Here is a 23,240-nt window from a genome sequence, read left to right as displayed (position 1 = left end):
CTAAGAGAATAGAAATTATATCAAGCATTTTTTCTGACCACAACAGTATGAAACTAAAAATCAATTATGGCAAGAAAAATGAGAAAAGCACACACATGTAGAGACTAAACAACATGCTACTAAAAACCGAAGGATCGATGAAGAAATCAAAGAGAAAATCAGAAAATATCTTGACAAATGAAAATGGAAACACAACCTTCCAAAAATTTATGGGATGCAGCAAAAGCAGTTCTAGAAGGGAATTTTGTAGCAATACAGGCCTTCCTCAAGAAACAAGAAAAATCTCAAATAAACAACCTAACCTACCACCTAAAGGAATTAGAAAAAGAAGAGCGAAGCCCAAAGTCAGCAGAAGGAAGGAAATAATAAAAATCAGAGAGGAAATAAATAGAGCCAAAAAAAAATTAGAAAAGATCAATGAAACCAAGAACTGGTTCTTTGAAAAGATAAACAAAATTGATAAAACTTTAGCCAGGCTAACAAGAAAAGAGAGAGGACCCAGGTAAACAAAACAAGAAGCAAAAGAGGAGAAGTAACAACCAATAACACAGAGATTTACAAACTCATAACAAAGTACTACTAACAGTTATAAGCCAACTAATTGGACAACCTAGAAGAAATGGAGAAATTTCTAGAAACACACAAACTTCCAAGACTGAATGAGGAAGAAAAAGATCATCTCAACAGACAGATCACTAGTAGTGAAATTGAATTTGTAATTTAAAAAACTCCTACCAAACAAAAATCCGGGACCAGTCATCTTCACAGGGGAATTTGACCAAACATATCAAGAAGAGCTAATAATATCCTTCTCAAACTAATCCAAACACTTGAAGAGAATGAAACACTCCCAAATTCATTCTATGAGGCTACCACTGCCCTGATATCAAAACCAGACAAAGACGCTGCAAAAAAAAGAAGATTACAGGCCAATATCTTTGATGAATATAGATACAAAAATCCTCAACAAAATATTAGCAAACTGAATCCAACAATATATAAAAATGATCATACACCATGATCAAGTGAGATTTATTTGAGGGATGCAAGGATGGTTCAGTATTTGCAAATCAATCAATGTGATACACCACAGTAACAAAAGGAAGGAGAAAAATCACACAATCATTTCAATAGATACAGAAAAAGCATTTGACAAAATTCAAAATCCATTCATGATAAAAACTATCATCGACGTTGGTATAGAGGGAACACATCTCAGCATAATAAAGGCCATTTATGACAAACTCACAGCTAACATCATACTCAAAGGCGAAAAGCTTTCAGTCTTTAAAATAAGAAAAAGACAAGGATGCCCACTCTCACCACTTCTATTTAATGTAGTATTGGAAGTTCTAGTCACAGCAATCAGACAAGAAAAAAAATGCATCCAAATTAGAAGGCAAGAAGTAAAACTATCACTCTTTGTGTATGACATGATACTATATATAGAAAACCCAAAGTCGTGACATGATACTATATATAGAAAACCCAAAGTCTAATACCCAGAAAGGTATTAGAACTAAAAGTGAGTTCAGCAAAGTTGCAGGATACAAGATTAATATACAGAAATCTTTTACTTTTCTATATACTAACAATGAACTATCAGAAAGAGAAAGCAAAACAGAAAAAAATCCCATTTAAAATCCCATCAAAAAGAGTAAAATACTAAGAATAAACTTAACCAAGGAGGTGAGAGACATATACTCTAAAAACTATAAAACACTGATGAAGGAATTTAGAAATGATACCAAGAAATGGAAAAATATCCTGTGTTTTGGATTGGAAGAATTAATATTGTTAAAATGTCCATACCACCCAAAGCAATCTACAGATTTAATTCAATCCCTAACATAATACCCATGACATTTCAACAGAACTAGAACAAATAATCCTAAAATTCATATGAAACCACAAAAGACTCCAAATTGCCAAAGTAATTTGAGAAAAGAGAACAAAGCTGGATGTATCATGCTCCCTGACTTCAGACTATACTACAAAGCTACAGTAATGAAAACAGCATGGTACTGGCACAAAAACAGATATAGAGATCAATGGAACAGAATAGAGAACTCAGAAATAAACTCATACTCCTATGATCAATTAATCTATGACAAAGGAGGCAAGAATATACAATGGAGAAAATACAGTCTCTTCAATAAATGGTACTGGGAAAACAAGACAGATACATGTAAAAGAATGAAATTAGAACATTCTCTCACAACATATACAAAATAAACTCAAAATGGACTAAAGACCTAAGTGTAAGACCTGAAACCATAAAATTCCTAGAAGAAAACATAGGCAGAACACTCTGACATAAATCATAGCCATATTCTTCTGGATCCGTCTCCTAAGGCAAAGGAAACAAAAGCAAAAATAAACAAATGGGATCTGGTTAAACTCAAAAGCTTTTGCACAGCAAAGGAAATCATTGACAAAATGAAAAGACAACCTACTGAAAGGGAGAAAATATTTGCAAGTGATATAACTGACAAGTGGTTAATATCAAAATATATAAACAGCTCATACAACTCAATATCTTAAAAACCAAACAACCCAATTTAAAAAATGGACAAAAGAGCTGAAGAGACATTTTTCCAAAGAAGACATACAGATGGCCAACAGGCACATGAAAAGATGCTCAACATCACTAATCATCAGAGAAATGTAAACCACAATCAGATGTCACCTCACACCTGTCAGAATGGCTATCACCAAAAAGTCTACAAATAACAAACATTGGGAAGGATGTAGAGAAATAGGAACCCTTGTACACTGCTGGTAGAAATTAAAATTGATGCAGCCACTATGGAAAACAGGAGGGTCCTCAAAAAACTAAAAATAGAACTACCATATGATGCAGCAATTCCACTCCTGGGTATATATCCTCCCCAAATAAAACAACCCAAAAACATTAACTTGAAAAGATACATGCACCCCAATGTTCATAGCAGCATTACTTACAGTAGCCAAGATATGGAAGCAACCCAAGAATCCATCAACAGGTGAATGGATTAAGAAGATGTGGTGTATATATACAATGGAATTTACTCAGCCATAAAAAAGGAATAAATTTCTGCCATTTGCAACAACGTAGATGGACCTAGAGCATATTATCCTCAGTGAAATAAGCCAGACAGAGAAAGACATAGTGTATGTTATCACTTACATGTGGAATCTAAAAAATAAAACAAAGGAGCGTATATAACAAAACAGAAACAACCTCACAGATATAGAAAACAAACTAGTGGATACCAATGAGGAGAGGGAAGGGGTGGGAGGGCAAGACAGGGGTACGGGATTAAGAAATACGAACTACTATGTATAAAATAGATAAGCAATGATGATATATTATACAGCACATGGACATACAGCCATTATTTTGTAATAACTTTAAATGGAGTATAATCTATTAAAAATTCACTATGCTGTACACCTGAAACTAATATAATCTTAGTTTTTAAATGTAGGGCAAAAGTGATGCATAGTGTTCTCTTATAGTCCCTAAATCGTTTAGTCTATAGTATGTCCCTCTTCCAATTCTAATATTCTTTATTTGCAACTTCTGTCTTTGTTCTTGATGTTTCCCACAAGAAGTTTCAGTATATTATTAATCTTTATCCAAAAAATTTATGATTGTAATGACTATTTCTTTTGCCTTTTTAAGGTTTCTTATTGGTTTCTGATTTTAAATTTATTATTTACTTAACTTGTGAAGATTAAATAAGTTAAAAACATAAAGCACTTGGAACAGTTCTTGGCACATAGCACTCAATGTTTTTCTTAGTGCTTTTGGTGTCAACCTTTTACTGTGTCATTATTTTTCACTTATTTTTATGCAAACATTCTACTAATGTATAATATACACACAGAAAGGTACACAAAGGAACATCCCAAATAACCAGCACTCAGATCAAGGAACAGAATTTACCAGAACCCTAGATTGCCCATCATACTCCCTCCCAGTCTCTACTTGCCTCAAGGATAGCCACCAGCCTGAATCCTAACATATTAATTTAGTTCTGATAGGTTTTGATCTTTATATAAATGAAATCAAAATGTAGGTACTCTTTAGTGTCTTACTTCTTTTGCTCAGCAATATGTATGTGAGATTCACCCATGTGGTTATGTGTAGCTGTACTTTCATTCTCGTTACTATATAGTATTCCACTGTGTGAACATACTACAGGTTATTCATCCATTCTATGGTTGATGGACATCTGGGTTGTTTTCAGTTCAGAGTTACTATGAATAGTGCTGCTATGAGCATTCTTGCACTTGTCTCTTGGTGAAAATTATATATGCATTTCTTATAGTAGAGCTAAGTACTCACTTTTCTTGGGTATATAGTGAGGGATGACGTTCCTGGGTTGTAGGTATTGTGTCAGCTTTAGAAGATACTACCAGTTTCCAAAGAATGGTTGCAATATATACATGCAGTATATGAAATTCTCTTTGCTTCAAATCCTTATCATCACTTAGTAATATCAATCTTTTTAACATTAGTTATTCTGGTATGTCTGTAGTATCAAACTGAGATTTTAATTTGCATTTCCCTGATGACTAATCAGGTTGAACACTGTTTCATATGTTGATTGGCCATTTGAAAACCCGTTTTATCAAGTGACTGCTCACATCATTTGCTAACTTTTCTATTGGGTCGTCTTTTTCTTGTTGATTTGTAGGATTTCTTTATGTGTTCTAGATATGAGTCTTCTGTCATATGTAGGTATTGCAAATATCTTCTCCCAATATGTGGTTTGCCTTTTCACTATCTTAATGTATTTTGGTGAACAGAGGTTCTTAATTTTAATGTGATCTAATTTCTTAATTTTCCCTTTATGGTTAGCATTTTTTGTTCTATTTAATAAAATGTATGCCTACCCAAGATCATGAAAATATTCTCTTATGTTTCCTTCTAAATTTTTGTTTCACCTTTCACATTTAGACATCTGGGATTGGTTCAGTTTACAGTGTGAACTAGGAATCGAGTCACTGTTTTCAAGATGACTATCTAATTGACTCAGCACCATTTATTGAAAAGATCATTTTTTTCTAGTGTACTGTAGTACCATCTTTGTCTTAAGTCAGATGATATCTACTTGTGGGTTAATTTCTGGACTCCCTATTCTGTAACAATGATCTATTTGTGTACCTTTGAGAATATACCACACTGTGTAATTACTGCAGCTTTAAAGTAAGTCTTTGTATCTCATAGTGTATACTGTTCTGTTTCTTCACATTTGCCTTGGCTACTTTTGACCCTTTCACATTTCCATATTAATTTTAGAATCAGGTTATCAATTTACACACACACACACACACACATTGGGTTTTTTTGTTTGTTTGTTTTTCCCAGTACTGCCTGGAGGTAGAAATCAGAATCAAAGTTCACTTTTGCACATGGATATCTAATTGTTTCATCAACATTTATTGAAAAGACCTCCTTTTTCCCACTGAATATACTGGCATCTTTCTCATAAATCAAATGACTATAAATGTGGAGTGAGAAATCGGCCAGTTCAAAGGAGCCCAGAGCCATAATTATTTCCTTGAAATACTACAGCCAAGTTATTTCCACATTCAGTTTCTTAATGCATAATCAGATCTACAGCAGGTCTCGCCATGGCTTACCACATGCAAACTCTTTTATGTGAAATACATTAATCGTCTTGTTCAAATCACCTAAATCCTAACTTTTGATAGCTTAATCTGAAAGAGGAGCATTAAAAAATCTTCCACTGTGAATAGGAATTTGTCCATGTTTCCTTGTGATTCAATCAATTTTGCTTTATATTTTGAGTCTATGCAGAGTAAATTCAAATTCATAACAGATATAACTTCTGGTGGGTTTTTCCTTTTATAACTGTTTCACGTTCTTCATTATCCCTTTTACTGTTTTCTGATTAACTTTGGTCTAATATTAACATTGTTACACCAGCTTTCTTTGCGTCAGCTTTCAGTATATTTTCCACTCCTTTATTTTCAAAGTTATAATGCTATTTTATAAATAGCAAGCTGTTTTTGCTGGGTTTTAATGAATTCAATCCAAGAATTTTTTAATAGGCAAGTTTAAGTCACTTTTATTATATATTTTGATTATTAAAATATTTGAACATTTTCCCTACACTTTACTATGTATTTTCTATTTATCATGTTTTTTCTTTGCATTTCCCCCCATTTCTACTGTTATTTCCTCTTTTTCCCCTTTACCAATTGTGAAATGATATATTTCTTCTCTTTTTTCCAGCGGTTACACATAAATTTTTTAACCTAGAAATTTCCACTCATAGTTTTCTAATAAAGTCTAAAGCTAATTAATATTGCTCTCTCTCCAAAAGAAAATAGAATTTTCGCATGCTTTATTCTTATTTCTTCTTAACTCCAGTACTCAGTGTGGTTCTTAAACCAGCAGTAGCAGCAGCATCTGAGAGCTTGGTAGAAATGCAAATTCTCCACCCTTTCTCAGACCTAGTAAATCAGAAGCTCTGGGACGGGGCCAGGAATCAGTGTTTTAACAAGCTCACCAGATGATTCTTATTCATGCTAAAGTCTGAAAAGGACTGATCTAGAGCAGCGGTCAGCAAACTTTCTCTGTGAAAGGCCAGTGAGTAAATACATGAGGCTTTGTGGGCCACACAGTCTCTTTCAGTTACTCAATTCTGCATGGCAGTGCAAAAGCAGGCAAGGACACTACGTAACAAATAAGTTTGGTTGTATTCCAATAAAACTTTTTTAGGGTCACTGGAATTTTAATCTCATATCATTTTCACATGTCACAAAATAGTACAAATAATTTTCACATGTCCCAAAATAGGTTTTTTTAATCCATTTTAAAATGTAAAAATCATCCTTAACTTGCAGGCCATATAAAAAAAGGCAATAGGCCAAACTGGCCTATGGACCATAGTTTGCCAATCCTGATCTAGAGTTTTAGTACTTGCTTCGTTCTCTTTTTTTTTTTTTAAGTATCATTTTTAAAAACTCAACACTTTAAATTTTTAATTATGTATTTTTCTCTTTTTTTGCTCATCATGTTCTTAAACCCTGCTTCTTCCTTTTGGGCTTATTTTTCTCCTTGTTGAAGTATGTCCTTTTGTTCTTCCTTTTCAAATTAATAGCTAACATGTATAGAATGCTTATTTACATACTAAGCACTGGTCTAAGCACATTACATAAATGAATTTAAATTAATCTTTACAATATCCTATGAGATAGACCTATGAAATGTCCTATCCTATGAAAGTGTCCTTATTTCACCTTCACTCCTGAATAACAGTTTGGCTGGTATAAGAATTCTAGATTTGGGATTATTTTCCCACAGAACTTTAAAGATAATACTACAAAATGCCCACCTGGAGTACTCCTGCTCTTAGAGAGCCTGGAATTCCTTGCATAAATGGCCCCAAGCCCACTTCCAAAATCTACATGGGCCTCTTCCCAGGATTCAGACTCCTGAGGGCAGGCTATATACTGCTGTTTGTTCACCCTTAAGCCCAAGGCATAGCCAAGCGGCAGCTGTTTGCAAGGACGTGTAAACAGAAAATGGAAAAGCAAGGTGGGGCAATCATATACATGCATGACAGGCCCCTCGTGATGTGGAACAGAGCCAGAGAAAAGGGCAGGCCACTAGGCAGCCTCTCCCATTGCTGCCACATTCCAGCAGGCAATCCCAAAGAGTCTAAGAATTTTAAATGTACATTTGTCCTTTCAACTTTTTAGAAAGATTTGAGAAAAATATAGAACGTATTTTATCTAACAGATAGTAGCTTGATTTATAATTTTTAAACATCTATACATATATCAATAGTATATGGGCCTCGGGCTTCCCTGGTGGCGCAGTGGTTGAGAATCTGCCTGCCAGTGCAGGGAACATGGGTTCGATCCCTGGTCCGGGAAGATCCCACATGCCGCGGAGCAACTAAGCCCGTGCGCCACAACTACTGAGCCTGTGCTCTAGAGCCCGTGAGCCACAACTACTGAGCCCACATGCTGCAACTACTGAAGCCCACGCGCCTAGAGCCCGTGCTCTGCAGCAAGAGAAGCCACCGCAATGAGAAGCCCGCGCACTGCAGTGAAGAGTAGCCCCAGCTTGCCGCAATTAAAGAAAGCCCGTGCGCAGGAACACAGACCCAACACAGCCAAAATAAATAAATAAAATAAATTAAAAAAAAAAAAAGTATATGGGCCTCTATTTGAACCTCTGCCCAGGGCCTCACCAATGAGGAGGTAGGCCTAACTCATGGAGGTTTTTATTGATACTTCAACCCCAGAGCTGCCAGTGGCAGGGCTCCAGATTAGGCCTTTTACCAAGTGAAGCACTTCTGAGCCTCTGCCCAGATTTCTTGTTTTAGATATCCTGGTTCTGGTCCTCCTGCAGCTCAACGCTAAGCCCTTGTCACACCAAGAAGTAAAGCCCAAGGCCCCAGGTGGGAGCACTTGGCTTAGACTGGCAGGCACTGGGCTTCAGTCCTATCTGTGGGCAGGAGAAAAGTTTCTGTCTCCTTTAGTTTAAGCAGGTAACTCAGATCTGCTCCCCACCATTCAGAGTCCCTGCTTACCATCACAGGTTCCCAGCTATTTCTTTCTTTTAGGAAGAAGTCTCCACTTCTAGACTATGGAAATTTTCTTCCTTGCTTTTAAGTGTGGTTATTAATCTTTATAATATGTTTTTTATGTGCTCAGAGCAAAGGGAAAGATTTCAGCATACTTTTAACCTGTCATCTAGGCCTGAAATTAGAGCCTCTGGTTTAAAGTGTGGGTGTCAAGAATGCTTAATCTGGATTCATAAAGTGGGCCAGGAAACAAGAATCAAAACTAGAACTCAGATATGAACATCTTCTTTGCCTGTGACGCAGAACTGATCACAGCAATTAATTACACTGGGGAAACAAAAGTAATCTCATTTTAATAAAAATCATTACAGTGTACCAACTATCTCCATGACCTTAGAGGAGTCAGCCTCTCTGGTTCTCAGCTTCTCAGCTACAATCAAGTGAGTTCAATAAGCTAATGCCTAATAATTTCTAAAGGTCCCTTCTCTTATTAATTTTTATAGTTTCACATAATAAGGGCCTAGACCAGAGTGAATTTCTATACTCTGAGAGTGAATTTCTGAGCCTGGAAGATATTAGCATTTCAGAGATAATATCAAAAGAAATCATCCAGATCATTAAATAAAGTATATAAGAGAGCCTTGATAAATTGCAAGATATTTTAGCAAAGAAAGATAATATTATTACATATGTTGGAATACGCATTCAGTATTATACACTCAAGAAAGGTTTATGTGTAAAGAAGGAGTATGAATGCCTCAGTGAAAAAGAACTGATTCACTGGGAGAAACAGTGAGAAGAGGGAGGGGAGTCGTCAGCAAAGTAACCACAAAATTAAGCCGAAATATAACTTCAGCTTCAGGGGAAAAGGACAATAAGCCTCCTTACAGTGAAAAGGGCGTAAATACCTTTGAACAAATCTATCAGCAAATGTATGAGTCTATGAAGTAGCTCTACTGAGCAAGACGCTTTAAATAGCAATACTTCAAACCACAGTTGCCTCTATGTGTGTCACTTCCAAGAACTCAATAGCACGTGTGGTTATCAGGACTGTCATCTGCAAATATTCAAAAGAATTACCAACTCACCCCAAGTGAGAGTAGCCAGGGTCAGCAGTTCAGGGATGGAATCCTGACATACTATGTATTCTGGAGAATACGGGTCTGTTTGAACTTCGGCATCGCGATAATCAGTCTGAGTGCCCACAGTATACTTTGAAGGAATGGAGAGGTACTTAGTAGAAGGAGGAGGAAAAGTATATGGCTCTGCCCTAAAAGAGAAAATCATTTTAAAAATTAAAACCTGATACAATCACTTTATACCTATCAATAGGTTTTGAAACATATATGATAAAGAGTTAAACAGTCTTTCTATATAAAATGCCCTTGTGAATCAATAAGACAGTTAAATAGCCACAGAGAAATGGGTAAAGGACAGTCCAGAAAACAAAAAGTAAAACTTCTAACCATCATATGAAAAGATAATGAACATAACTAGTAATCTAAGAAAAGTAAATTAAAACAGCAAGATGCTATTTTATTATATAACATAAGCAATGATTTAAAAGTTTGAAAGTACCTAGCATCAATGAAGTTATGAAGAAACAGACATTCTCATAAACTGTTGATGGAAATACAAATAGGTACAACCTAACTAACAGGTAACTTATCAATATATATCAAACCCTTAAAATACCCTTTTGCCCCAGCAATTGTACTCCTAGGAATTTATTGTAGGAAATAATTCAATGAGCGTGCAAAGATATATGCAAACATGTTTATAAAGTCTCATTTATTAGAGTAAAAAACTTTTTTTAATGGCCAATTTTATTTTTAAAAAATGGTTATACCTGGAGTCATTAGGCATCAACCTTGGACCCATTATTTTCACCTTTGTGTTTTTCATTCTGTCTATTTTTAAATACAAAAAACCTCTTTAATTCACTTAAACATATGCCCACCCTTACACATAATTTCTTAAACAATAAGTATGACAGCACATATGGTTTAATGTTTCAGTGCAGTGTTTACTTGTGCTTTTGAGTTTGCGTCCCTCAATCCCTTTTTCTTCCTTATCCACCTGTAGCAGTACCTTCTCTATATACCCAATATCTAGGGTATATATCTCAGTTGTATCCTTGAATTATATCTTCCATATTTTTTTGCACACTTATTTTCTACACTGACACAAATATACACAAATATAGTGTTATTTTATCATTTGACTGACATGAAATCATACTATAAATATGTTTTTGCATCTTGCTTTTTTGACTAAACAACACTTCATGGAAACCCTGCCCAATCTACTCATGTGACTCTTTTAAAAAAAAAAATTAGTTTGGGATTAACCAAGATGGCGGAGTAGAAGGACGTGCTCTCACTCCCTCTTGCGAGAGCACCAGAATCACAACTGGCTGCTGGACAATCATCGACAGGAAGACACTGGACTTCACCAAGGAGGATACCCCACGTCCAAGGACAGAGGAGAAGCCACAGTGAGACGGTAGGAGGGGTGCAATCAGAGTAAAATCAAATCCCATAACTGCTGGGTGGGTGACTCACAGACTGGCGAGCACTTATACCACAGAAGTCCACCCACTGGAGTGAACGTTCTGAGCCCCACGTCAGGCTTCCCAACCTGGGGGTCTGGCAACGGGAGGAGGAATTCATAGAGAATCAGACATTGAAGCCTAGTGGAAATTGATTGCAGGACTTCGACAGGACTGGGGGAAACAGAGACCCCACTCTTGGAGGGCGCACACAAAATAGTGTGTGCATCGGGACCCAGGGGAAGGAGCAGTGACCCTGGGGGAGACTGAACCAGACATACCTGCTGGTGTTGGGGGGTCTCCTGCAGAGGCGGGGGCTGGCTCTGTTTCACCGTGGGGACAAGGACACTGGCAGCGGAGGTTCTGGGAAGTACTCCTTGGCGTGAGCCCTCCCAGAGTCTGCCATTAGCCCCACCAAAGAGCCCGGGTAGGCTCCAGTGTTGGGTTGCCTCAGGCAAAACAACCAACAGGGAGGGAACCCAGCCCCACCCATCAACAGTCAAGTGGATTAAAGTTTTACGGAGCTCTGACCGCAACAGCAACAGTCAGCTCTACCCACCTCCACAGCCTCCCATCAAGCCTCTTAGGTAGCCTCAACCACCAGAGGGCGGACAGCAGAAGCAAGAAAAACTACAATCCTGCAGCCTGTGGAACAGAAACCACATTTACAGAAAGATAGACAAGGTGAAAAGGCAGAGGGCTATATACCAGATGAAGGAACAAGAAAAAACCCCAGAAAAACAACTAAATGAAGTGGAGATAGGCAAGCTTCCAGAAAAAGAATTCAGAATAATGATAGTGAAGATGATCCAGGACCTTGGAATAAGAATGGAGGCAAAGATTGAGAAGATGCAAGAAATGATTAACAAAGACCTAGAAGAATTAAAGAACAAACAGAGATGACCAATACAATAACTGAAATGAAAACTACACTAGAAGGAATCAATAGTAGAATAACTGAGGCAGAAGAACGGATAAGTGACCTGGAAGACAGAATGGTGGAATTCACTGCTGCAGAACAGACTAAAGAAAAAAGAATGAAAAGAAATGAAGACAGCCTAAGAGAACTCTGGGACAACATTAAACGCAACAACATTCGCATTATAGGGGTCCCAGAAGGAGAAGAGAGAGAGAAAGGACCAGAGAAAATATTTGAAGAGATTATAGTCGAAAACTTCCCTAACATGGGAAAGGAAATAGCCACCCAAGTCCAGGAAGCGCAGAGAGTCCCATACAGGATAAACCCAAGGAGAAGCATGCTGAGACACACAGTAATCAAAGTGGCAAAAATTAAAGACAAAGAAAAATTACTGAAAGCAGCAAGGGAAAAACGACAAATAACATACAAGGGAACTCCCATAAGGTTAACAGCTGATTTCTCAGCAGAACCTCTACAAGCCAGAAGGGAGTGGCATGATATACTTAAAGTGATGAAAGGGAAGAACCTACAACCAAGATTACTCTACCCGGCAAGGATCTCATTTAGATTTGATGGAGAAATCAAAAGCTTTACAGACAAGCAAAAGCTAAGAGAATTCAGCACCACCAAACCAGCTCTACAACAAATGCTAAAGGAACTTCTCTAAGTGGGAAACACAAGAGAAGAAAAGGACCTACAAAAACAAACCCAAAACAATTAAGAAAATGGTCATAGGAACATACATATCGATAATTACCTTAAACGTGAATGGATTAAATGCTCCAGCCAAAAGACACAGGCTTGCTGAATGGATACAAAAACAAGACCCATATATATGCTGTCTAAAAGAGACCCACTTTAGACCTAGGGACACATGCAGACTGAAAGTGAGGGGATGGAAAAAGATATTCCATGCAAATGGAAATCAAAAGAAAGCTGGAGTAGCTATACTCATATCAGATAAAATAGACTTGAAAATAAAGAATGTTACAAGAGACAAGGAAGGACACTCCATAATGATCAAGGGATCAATCCAAGAAGAAGATATAACAATTATAAATATATATGCACCCAACATAGGAGCACCTCAATACATAAGGCAACTGCTAACAGCTATAAAAGAGGAAATTGACAGTAACACAATAATAGTGGGGGATTTTAACACCTCACTTACACCAATGGACAGATCATCCAAAATGAAAATAAATAAGGAAACAGAAGCTTTAAATGACACAATAGACCAGATAGATTTAATTGATATTTATAGGACATTCCATCCAAAAACAGCAGATTACACGTTCTTCTCAAGTGCGCACGGAACATTCTCCAAGATAGATCACATCTTGGGTCACAAATCAAGCCTCAGTAAATTTAAGAAAATTGAAATCATATCAAGCATCTTTTCTGACCACAATGCTATGAGATTAGAAATGAATTACAGGGGAGAAAACGTAAAAAACACAAACACATGGAGGCTAAACAATACGTTACTAAATAACCAAGAGATCACTGAAGAAATCAAAGAGGAAATCAAAAAATACCTAGAGACAAATGACAATGAAAACACGACGACCCAAAACCTATGGGATGCAGCAAAAGCAGTTCTAAGAGGGAAGTTTATAGTTATACAAGCCTACCTAAAGAAACAAGAAAAATCTCAAGTAAACAATCTACCCTTACACCTAAAGAAACTAGAGAAAGAAGAACAAACAAAACCCAAAGTTAGCAGAAGGAAAGAAATCATAAAGATCAGAGCGGAAATAAATGAAATAGAAACAAAGAAAACAATAGCAAAGATCAATAAAACTAAAAGCTGGTTCTTTGAGAAGATAAACAAAATTGATAAGCCATTAGCCAGACTCATCAAGAAAAAGAGGGAGAGGACTCAAATCAATAAAATCAGAAATGAAAAAGGAGAAGTTACAACAGACACCGCAGAAATACAAAGCATCCTAAGAGACAACTACAAGCAACTTTATGCCAATAAAATGGACAACCTGGAAGAAATGGACAAATTCTTAGAAAGGTATAACCTTCCAAGACTGAACCAGGAAGAAATAGAAAATATGAACAGACCAATCACAAGTAATGAAATTGAAACTGTGATTAAAAATCTTCCAACAAACAAAAGTCCAGGACCAGATGGCTTCACAGGTGAAGTCTATCAAACATTTAGAGAAGAGCTAACACCTATCCTTCTCAAACTCTTCCAAAAAATTGCAGAGGAAGGAACACTCCCAAACTCATTCTATGAGGCCACCATCACCCTGATACCAAAACCAGACAAAGACACTACAAAAAAAGAAAATTACAGACCAATATCACTGATGAATATAGATGCAAAAATCGTCAACAAAATACTAGCAAACAGAATCCAACAACACATTAAAAGGATCATACACCACGATCAAGTGGGATTTATCCCAGGGATGCAAGGATTCTTCAATATACGCAAATCAATCAATGTGATACACCATACTAACAAAGTGAAGAATAAAAACCATATGATCATCTCAATAGATGCAGAAAAAGCTTTTGACAAAATTCTACACCCATTTATGATAAAAACTCTCCAGAAAGTGGGCTTAGAGGGAACCTACCTCAACATAATAAAGGCCATATATGACAAACCCACAGCAAACATCATTCTCAACGGTGAAAAACTGAAAGCATTTCCTCTAAGATCAGGAACGAGACAAGGATGTCCACTCTCACCACTATTATTCAACATAGTTCTGGAAGTCCACGGCATCTGGATTGCCACGGCAATCAGAGAAGAAAAAGAAAGAAAAGGAATCCAAATTGGAAAAGAAGAAGTAAAACTGTCACTGTTTGCAGATGACATGATTCTATACATAGAGAATCCTAAAACTGCCACCAGAAAACTGCTAGAGCTAATTAATGAATATGGTAAAGTTGCAGGATACAAAATTAATGCACAGAAATCTCTTGCATTCCTATACACTAATGATGAAAAATCTGAAAGAGAAATTATGGAAACACTCCCATTTACCATTGCAACAAAAAGAATAAAATACCTAGGAATAAACCTACCTAGGGAGACAAAAGACCTGTATGCAGAAAACTATAAGACACTGATGAAAGAAATTAAAGATGATACCAACAGATGGAGAGATATACCATGTTCTTGGATTGGAAGAATCAATATTGTGAAAATGACTATACTATCCAAAGCAATCTACAGATTCAATGCAATCCCTATCAAATTACCAATGGCATTTTTTACGGAGCTAGAACAAATCATCTTAAAATTTGTATGGAGACACAAAAGACCCCGAATAGCCAAAGCAGTCTTGAGGGAAAAAAACCGAGCTGGAGGAATCAGACTCCCTGACTTCAGACTGTACTACAAAGCTACAGTAATCAAGACAATATGGTACTGGCACAAAAACAGTAACATAGATCAATGGAACAAGATAGAAAGCCCAGAGATAAACCCACGCACCTATGGTCAACTAATCTATGACAAAGGAGGCAAAGATATACAATGGAGAAAAGACAGTCTCTTCAATAAGTGGTGCTGGGAAAACTGGACAGCTACATGTAAAAGAATGAAATTAGAACACTCCCTAACACCATACACAAAAATAAACTCAAAATGGATTAGAGACCTAAATGTAAGACTGGACACTATAAAACTCTTAGAGGAAAACAGAGGAAGAACACTCTTTGACATAAATCACAGCAAGATCTTTTTTGATCCACCTCCTAGAGTAATGGAAATAAAAACAAAAATAAACAAATGAGACCTAATGAAACTTTAAAGCTTTTGCACAGCAAAGGAAACCATAAACAAGACGAAAAGACAACCCTCAGAATGGGAGAAAATATTTGCAAACGAATCAACGGACAAAGGATTAATCTCCAAAATATATAAACAGCTCATTCAGCTCAATTTTAAAGAAACAAACAACCCAATCCAAAAATGGGCAGAAGACCTAAATAGACATTTCTCCAAAGAAGACATACAGACGGCCACGAAGCACATGAAAAGATGCTCAACATCACTAATTATTAGAGAAATGCAAATCAAAACTACAATGAGGTATCACCTCACACCAGTTAGAATGGGCATCATCAGAAAATCTACAAACAACAAATGTTGGAGAGGGTGTGGAGAAAAGGGAACCCTCTTGCACTGTTGGTGGGAATGTAAATTGATACAGCCACTATGGAGAACAATATGGAGGTTCCTTAAAAAACTAAAAATAGAATTACCATATGATCCAGCAATCCCACTACTGGGCATATACCCAGAGAAAACCGTAATTCAAAAAGCCACATGCACCCGAATGTTCATTGCAGCACTATTTACAATAGCCAGGTCATGGAAGCAACCTAAATGCCCATCAACAGACGAATGGATAAAGAAGATGTGGTACATATATACAATGGAATATTACTCAGCCATAAAAAGGAACGAAATTGAGTCATTTGTTGAGACGTGGATGGATCTAGAGACTGTCATACAGAGTGAAGTAAGTCAGAAAGAGAAAAACAAATATCGTATATTAACGCATGTATGTGGAACCTAGAAAAATGGTACAGATGAGCCGGTTTGCAGGGCAGAAGTTGAGACACAGATGTAGAGAACAGACACATGGACACCAAGGGGGGAAAACTGCGGTGGGGTGGGGATGGCGGTGGGCTGCATTGGGCGATTGGGATTGACATGTATACACTGATGTGTATAAAATTGATGACTAATAAGAACCTGCAGTATAAACAAACAAACAAACAAAACAACTAATACTAAACTTTCATTGGGTTATTTGTATGGAAATATGTTAATATAAATGTTTCAGACATTACATGAAATTTCTAAAAATCTTATATGTTCTGGTATAATGTTATAAGTCATAATCCTAGTTATTACTTTAAAAGGTATATCTCAGAAATAACTAATTTTCTTGTCAACTGCATTATTATGAACTTTCAGCAAATCTTTAACCGTGGTCATTTTTAAGTCTTTTGTCATTTACAGACAGTTCTGGGTATACTCTGATGCTTTTGTAAATATGTTCCTATAAAAGGGTTTCATCTTCAGGAAATTCATGGAAAAGACTCTGACAAGTACGGGTTTCTGGTACCTGACTGTACTGCTGAACTGAATGAATAAGCATTTTCAGAACTCTAATGAAAAACTGATGAGCTCATTAAAGTGCTAACAAAAGATCAAGATGAAAAAAAAAAAATTAATTACATGGGACTGAGTGAACTGATGAGGATGAGTATAATTTTTGTGACTTTCTGTTTGAATTTAAAAAAAGAAAAAATCCCACAAGGACTCAGAGGCAAAGAATATACAAATCAATTTTCACTGCAAAGTAAAGGAGCTGTTACAGTGGAGGATTACTGGACTGAATGTCAATATTATGACATAGTATGAGTGTGTTTCATGTTGGGTAATTGCAATCATTGTTGCTTTTGTTGTGGTCATCCATGTACAATGCTTGGTGTCAGTCTATTTATCTCTTGTAAAAAAAAAAAATTACAAACTTAATCACCATCAGTAGAAAAATTGTTTTTTAAAAAATGACACATACATAATGGAATTTATCCAGCTATTAAAAGTTACAATGTAATCTATATTTATGAACAAACAAAAATGTCTATGATCCAAAGTAAAGTAGAAAAAAGAACACTATAAAGCAGTATGTACATTAGGAGTACATTTTTATGTTTTTAAAGACTGTGTTATTCGGCACATAAAAATGCCTAGATGGATACACAATAATAAAAGCAATTATTTCTGGATAGTAGGGTTATAGAGAGAATTTTTTTCATGTTTATAGTCTTCCGAATTTTCTAACTTTTTTTTTAACCTGTATATATACTACTTATAAAATAAGAAAAAAATATGTAACCATTTCCATTTAAAATAAATCATTTTGAAGAATTGGTTAAATTACACAAACAATAACTAATGGAAAAAAAGAGAGAGATTTCCGTTATGAAAAAGTCAAAGGCAAGGGGAGGTGCTTATACATGAGCACAGCATGTACAGCTTAGCTCAAAGAAAAATGCATTTCAAGCCAACTAGAAAGAAGTGTCTATTTGGCATTTCGACCTGTGATGGAACAGTACTTTAAGTTGTTTTTAATGCTGAATTCTAACAGGCACTGAACTCATTTTTCAGCAGTTGCTATTAACTTCTAACACATGTAGACAATATAAGTATGTACATATAGTTTCTTAAGTTTTCAGCAGAAAGTATTCTACTATAAAAATTCTACTTGAGGAAATAACTTCAAATTAGCTTTATCATCACAGATCATGTGAATATTGTAACACCATAAGCTTGAATCAAGAGAATAAATTATTGTTTTCTAAATTAAATAATTTCACATTTGACCCATCTGATCAAATGTGCTAGGATTATGGTAAAGCCTGAGGAATCCTTCTGACTAAGCTCTCTGCTGACTTGGGACCCTTCTAGGTGGGTCTGAGGATAGGATGCAAAGGAGGAATGCTACTTTGACAAAAAGTCCTATGCAACTTAATAGTAAGTACAGTTTCTTTCCCAACCGACTTATTTTTCTCCAACCTATTCTTTTTCTCTCCATTTCAGTTGGTTTTAGAGGAGAGTAAAATGTGAATAAGAAAGAGCAAAAATCTCTTTCCCACCTCTGCCCAACCTCGATCGGGACCCAATGCCAGAAAGACTCCATATCTGCTTCCTACTTGGCTTGAGCCCTGCCTTGTCGTGGATCCCATCCTCAGCCTTACTTAGTCTGGCTTTGGTATCTTTACAGCAGCCACTGCTGCTCTATTCCTTTCATCCAGGCCCCTCCTCCTCTACTACGGGCCACTACCAGGAACATGTACTGTCTGCCACACCCACAGTCTTCTAGATTTTCCCTTCCAGCCCCAAGTGAACTGCACACAAAGAGGAGCTTCACAAAGCTAGCAAATCTTGTTTTGTTATTATGAACTCTATTGAATGTCTGCATTTTTTAAAGGCAATTTTTTAGAGCAATCTTAGGTTCATAGCAAAATTGAAAAGAAGGTACAGAAACTTCCCATATAGCTCCTGCCCCACACATGCATAGCCCGACACATAATCAACATGACTCACCAGAGTGGTAGCTTTGTTACAATTGATGAACCTCCATTGATACTTCACAGTCACCCAAAGTCCACAGTTTACTTTAAGGTTCACTCTTGGTGTTGTACATTATATGCGTATGGACAAATCCTTACATGTCTATGTATACACGTATAATAACGTGTATCCATCATTATAGTAACATACAGAGTATTTCCCCTACCCTTAAAATCCTCTGTGCTCCTATTCATCCTTTCCCCATTCCCCCCAACCCCCTGGCAACCAATGATCTTTTTACAGTCTCCATAGTTTTGCCTTTTCCAGAATGTCATATAGTTGGAATCATACAGTATGTAACCTTTTCAGATTGGCTTCCTTCTCTTAACTATATGCATTTAAGATTCTTCCATGTCTTTTCATGACTTGATAGCTCAATTCTTTTTAGTGCTGAATAATATTATATTGTCTCAATGCACCATAGTTTATTTATCCATTCACCTACTGAAGGACATCTTGGTTACTTCCAAGTTTTGGCAATTATGAATAAAACCACTATAAACATCTGTGAGCGGGTTTTTCTGTAGAGATAAGTTTTCAACCTCTTTGGGTAAATACCAAGGAGCAGGATTGCCAAATCATATGGTAAGAGTATGTTTAGTCTTGTAAGAAACTGCCAAACTGTCTTCTGAAGTGGCTATAGCATTTTGCATTCCCACCAAAAATGAAAGTTTCTGCTGCTCCACATTTGGTGGTGTTAGTGTTCCAGATTTTGCCCATTCTAACAGGTGTATAGCAGTATATTGTTTTAATTTGCATTTCCCTGATGACATGATGTGGAGCATCTTTTCATATCCTTATTTGCCATCTGTACATCTTCTTTGGTGAGGTATTTGTTAAGGTCTTTGACCTTTTTTAAAATCAGGTTTTTTGTTTTCTTACTGTTGAGTTTTAGACTTCTTTGATTTTTTTGGGTAACAGTCCTTTATCAGATATGTCTTTTGCAAATATTTTCTCCTAGTCTGTGACTTGTCTTCTCATTCTACTGACATTGTCTTCTGTAGAGCAGAAGTTTTAAATTTCAATGAAGTCCAGATTCTCCATTATTTCTTTAATGGATCATGACTTTGGTGTTGTATCTAAAAAGTCATCACCATACCCAAGATCATCTAGGTTTTTTCCTATGTAATCTTTTAAGAGTTTTATATTTTTGTATTCTACATTTAAGTTTGTGATCATTTTGAGTTAATTTTGTGAAGGGTGTAAGGCTTGTGCCTAAATTCATTTTTTTGCATGTAGATGTCCAGTTGTTCCAGCATCATTTGTTTAAAAAGACTGTCTTTGCTCCATTGTATTGTCTGTTCTTTTTGTCAAAGATTAGTTGATTATATTTATGTGGGTCTATTTCTGGGCTCTTTATTCTATTTCATTCATCTATTTGTCTGTTCTTTCCACAATACCACACTTTCATGATTATAAAAGTTTTACAGTAGGTCTTGAAGTCAGGTCGTGTCAGTCCTCCAACTTTGTTCTTCTCCTTCTATATTGTGCTGCTTATTCTGAGTGTTTTGCCTCTTCATATAAACTTTAGAATCACTTTGTCAATATCCACAAAATAACTTGCAGGGATTTTGATTGAGATTACATGGACTCTCTAAATCAAATTGGGAAGAACTGACATATTGACACTATTGAGTCTTCCTATCCATGAACATGGAATATTTCTCCAGTTATTTAGTTGTTCTTTGATTTCTTTCATCAAAGTTTTGTAGTTTTCCTCAAGTAGATCTTGTGTATATTTTATTAAATTTATACTTAAGTATTTCATTTGTTGATGCTAATGTAAATGGCACTGTGTTTTATATTTCAAATTCCACTTGTTCTATATAGGTATATAGGAAAGCAGCTGACTTTTGTATACTAACCTTATATCCTATAACCTTGCTATAATCACTTATTAGTTCCAGGAGGGTTTTTTTTTTTTTTTTCAGTAAATTCTTTCATATTTTCTACATAGATGAATATGTTGCCTGCTAAAAGACAGTTTTATTTCTTCCTTTCCAAACTGTATACCTTTTATTTCTTCTTCTTGTCTTATTGAGTTAGCTACGACTTCCAGTATGATGTTGAAAGGGAGTGACGAGAGGGGACGTCCTTGCCTTTTTCCTGATCTTAGTGGGAAAGCTTTGAGTTTCTCACCATTAAGTATGATGTAAGTTTTTGGTACACAGTCTTTATAAAGTTATGTAATTCCTCTCTAATCCTCTCTAATCCAAGTTAACTGAGAGTTTTAATCATGAATGAGTATTGGATAATGTCAAATACTTTTTCTGGCCTCTAGTAATATGATCATGTGATTTTTCTTTTTCAGCCTGTTGATGTGATGCATTATATTAACTGATTTTCAAATGCAGAATCAGCCTTGCATACCTGGGATAAATCCCACTTGGTTGTGGTGTATAACTCTTTTTATATATTGTTGGATTTGATTTGCTAATATTTTGTTGAGGATTTTCATGCCTACATTCATGAGAGATGTTGGTTTGTAGTTTTCTTTTAATGTCTTTGCCTGGTTTTAGTATTAGAGTAATGCTGGCCTCAAAGAATGAGTTAGCTTCTATTATCTGAAAGAGACTGCAGAGAATGGTATAACTTCTTCCTTAAATGTTTGGTAGAATTCACCAGCAGACCCATCTGGGCCTGGTGCTTTATGTTTTAGAAAGTTACTAATTACTGATTCAAAAGTTTGTTAATAATAATATAGGCCTTTTCAGATTTTCTATTTCTTCTTGTGTGAGTTTTGGCAAATTGCTTTTCAAGTAATTAGTCCTTTTCATCTAGAATATCAAATTTGTAGGCATAGAGTTATTCACAATATTCCTTAATTATCTTTTTAATGCCATGGGATCTGCAGTGATCCTTTTTCATTTCTGAAAAGGGGATCCTTTTTCATTTCTGATATTAATAATTTGTGTCCTCTCTTTTTTTCTTAGTTAGCCTGGCTTGAGGCTTATCAGTTTTAGTGATCTTTTCAAAGAACTTTGTGGTTTCACTTATTTTCTCTATCGGTTTCCTTGATCAATTCTGCTGATTTATGGGACTTCCCTAGTGGCACAGTGGTTGAGAATCCACCTCCCAATGCAGGGGATGTGGGTCCAATCCCTGGTCAGGGAACGAGATCCCACATGCATGCCGCAACTAAGAGTTCGCATGCCACAACTAAGGATCCTGCGAGAAGCAACTAAGGAGCACACATGCCAAAACTAAAGGAGCCCACGAGCCACAACTAAGGAGCCCACAAGCTGCAACTAAGACCCGGCACAACCAAAATAAATAAATAAACATTTTTTAAAAAGTATATGGCTTATACTCTCCATACACTTGAAAAAAAAATTCCATTGATTTATGCTCTAATTCTTATTACTGCTTTTCTTCTGCTTGCTTTGGATATAATTTGCTCTTCTTTTTCTAGTTTCTCAAGGTGGAAGCTTAGATGATTGATTTAGATCTTTCTTCTTTTCTAATACATGCATTCAATGCTATAAATTTCCCACTAAGCACTGCTTTCATTGCATTGCACAAATTTTTATAATTTGTATTGTCATTTTCATTTAGTTTAAAATATTCTAAAATTTCCCATGAGATATCTTTTTTGATCCATATGTTATTTAGAAATATATTGTTTAATATCCATATATTTGGGGATTTTCAGTTCTCTCTCTGTTCTTAATTTCCAGTTTAATACCACTATGGTTTGAGAGCAGACATTGTATTATTTCTATGCTTTTACATTTATTAAAGTGTGTTTTATGGCCCAGAATGTGGCTATCTTGGTGAATGTTTCATGTGAGCTTGAGAAGAATGTGTATTCTGCTGTTGTTGAATAAGTAGTCTATAGATACCAAGTATATACAACTGATTAATGGTATTGTTAAGTTCAACTAGGGCCTTACTGATTTTCTGTCTGCTAGATGTATCCATTTCCAACAGGAGGTGATAGTGGATTCATCTACTTCTCCTTGTAATTCTATTACTTTTTGCCACATGTAGTTTCACACTCTGTCATCAGACACATACACATTAAGGATTATTATGTCTTCTTGGAGAACTGACCTCTGTATCATTATGTAATGCCTCTCTTTATCCCTG

General features: G+C 36.0%; 1 protein-coding gene across 1 annotated transcript in view; it reads right to left on the bottom strand.

The window, feature by feature from the left end:
• The window catches only part of CFAP91 (cilia and flagella associated protein 91), a 132,224-nt gene that overhangs the window by 86,646 nt on the left and 22,338 nt on the right, over positions 1–23,240 (bottom strand). The window contains exon 6 of the mRNA XM_061193142.1: positions 9,644–9,825. Coding sequence (XP_061049125.1) covers positions 9,644–9,825 — 182 coding nt within the window. The remainder of the gene's footprint in view (positions 1–9,643; positions 9,826–23,240) is intronic.

This window comes from Eubalaena glacialis, chromosome 6, assembly GCF_028564815.1.
Source record: "Eubalaena glacialis isolate mEubGla1 chromosome 6, mEubGla1.1.hap2.+ XY, whole genome shotgun sequence".
Classification (NCBI taxonomy): domain Eukaryota; kingdom Metazoa; phylum Chordata; class Mammalia; order Artiodactyla; family Balaenidae; genus Eubalaena; species Eubalaena glacialis.
This window is presented reverse-complemented; position numbering and strand designations above follow the sequence as displayed.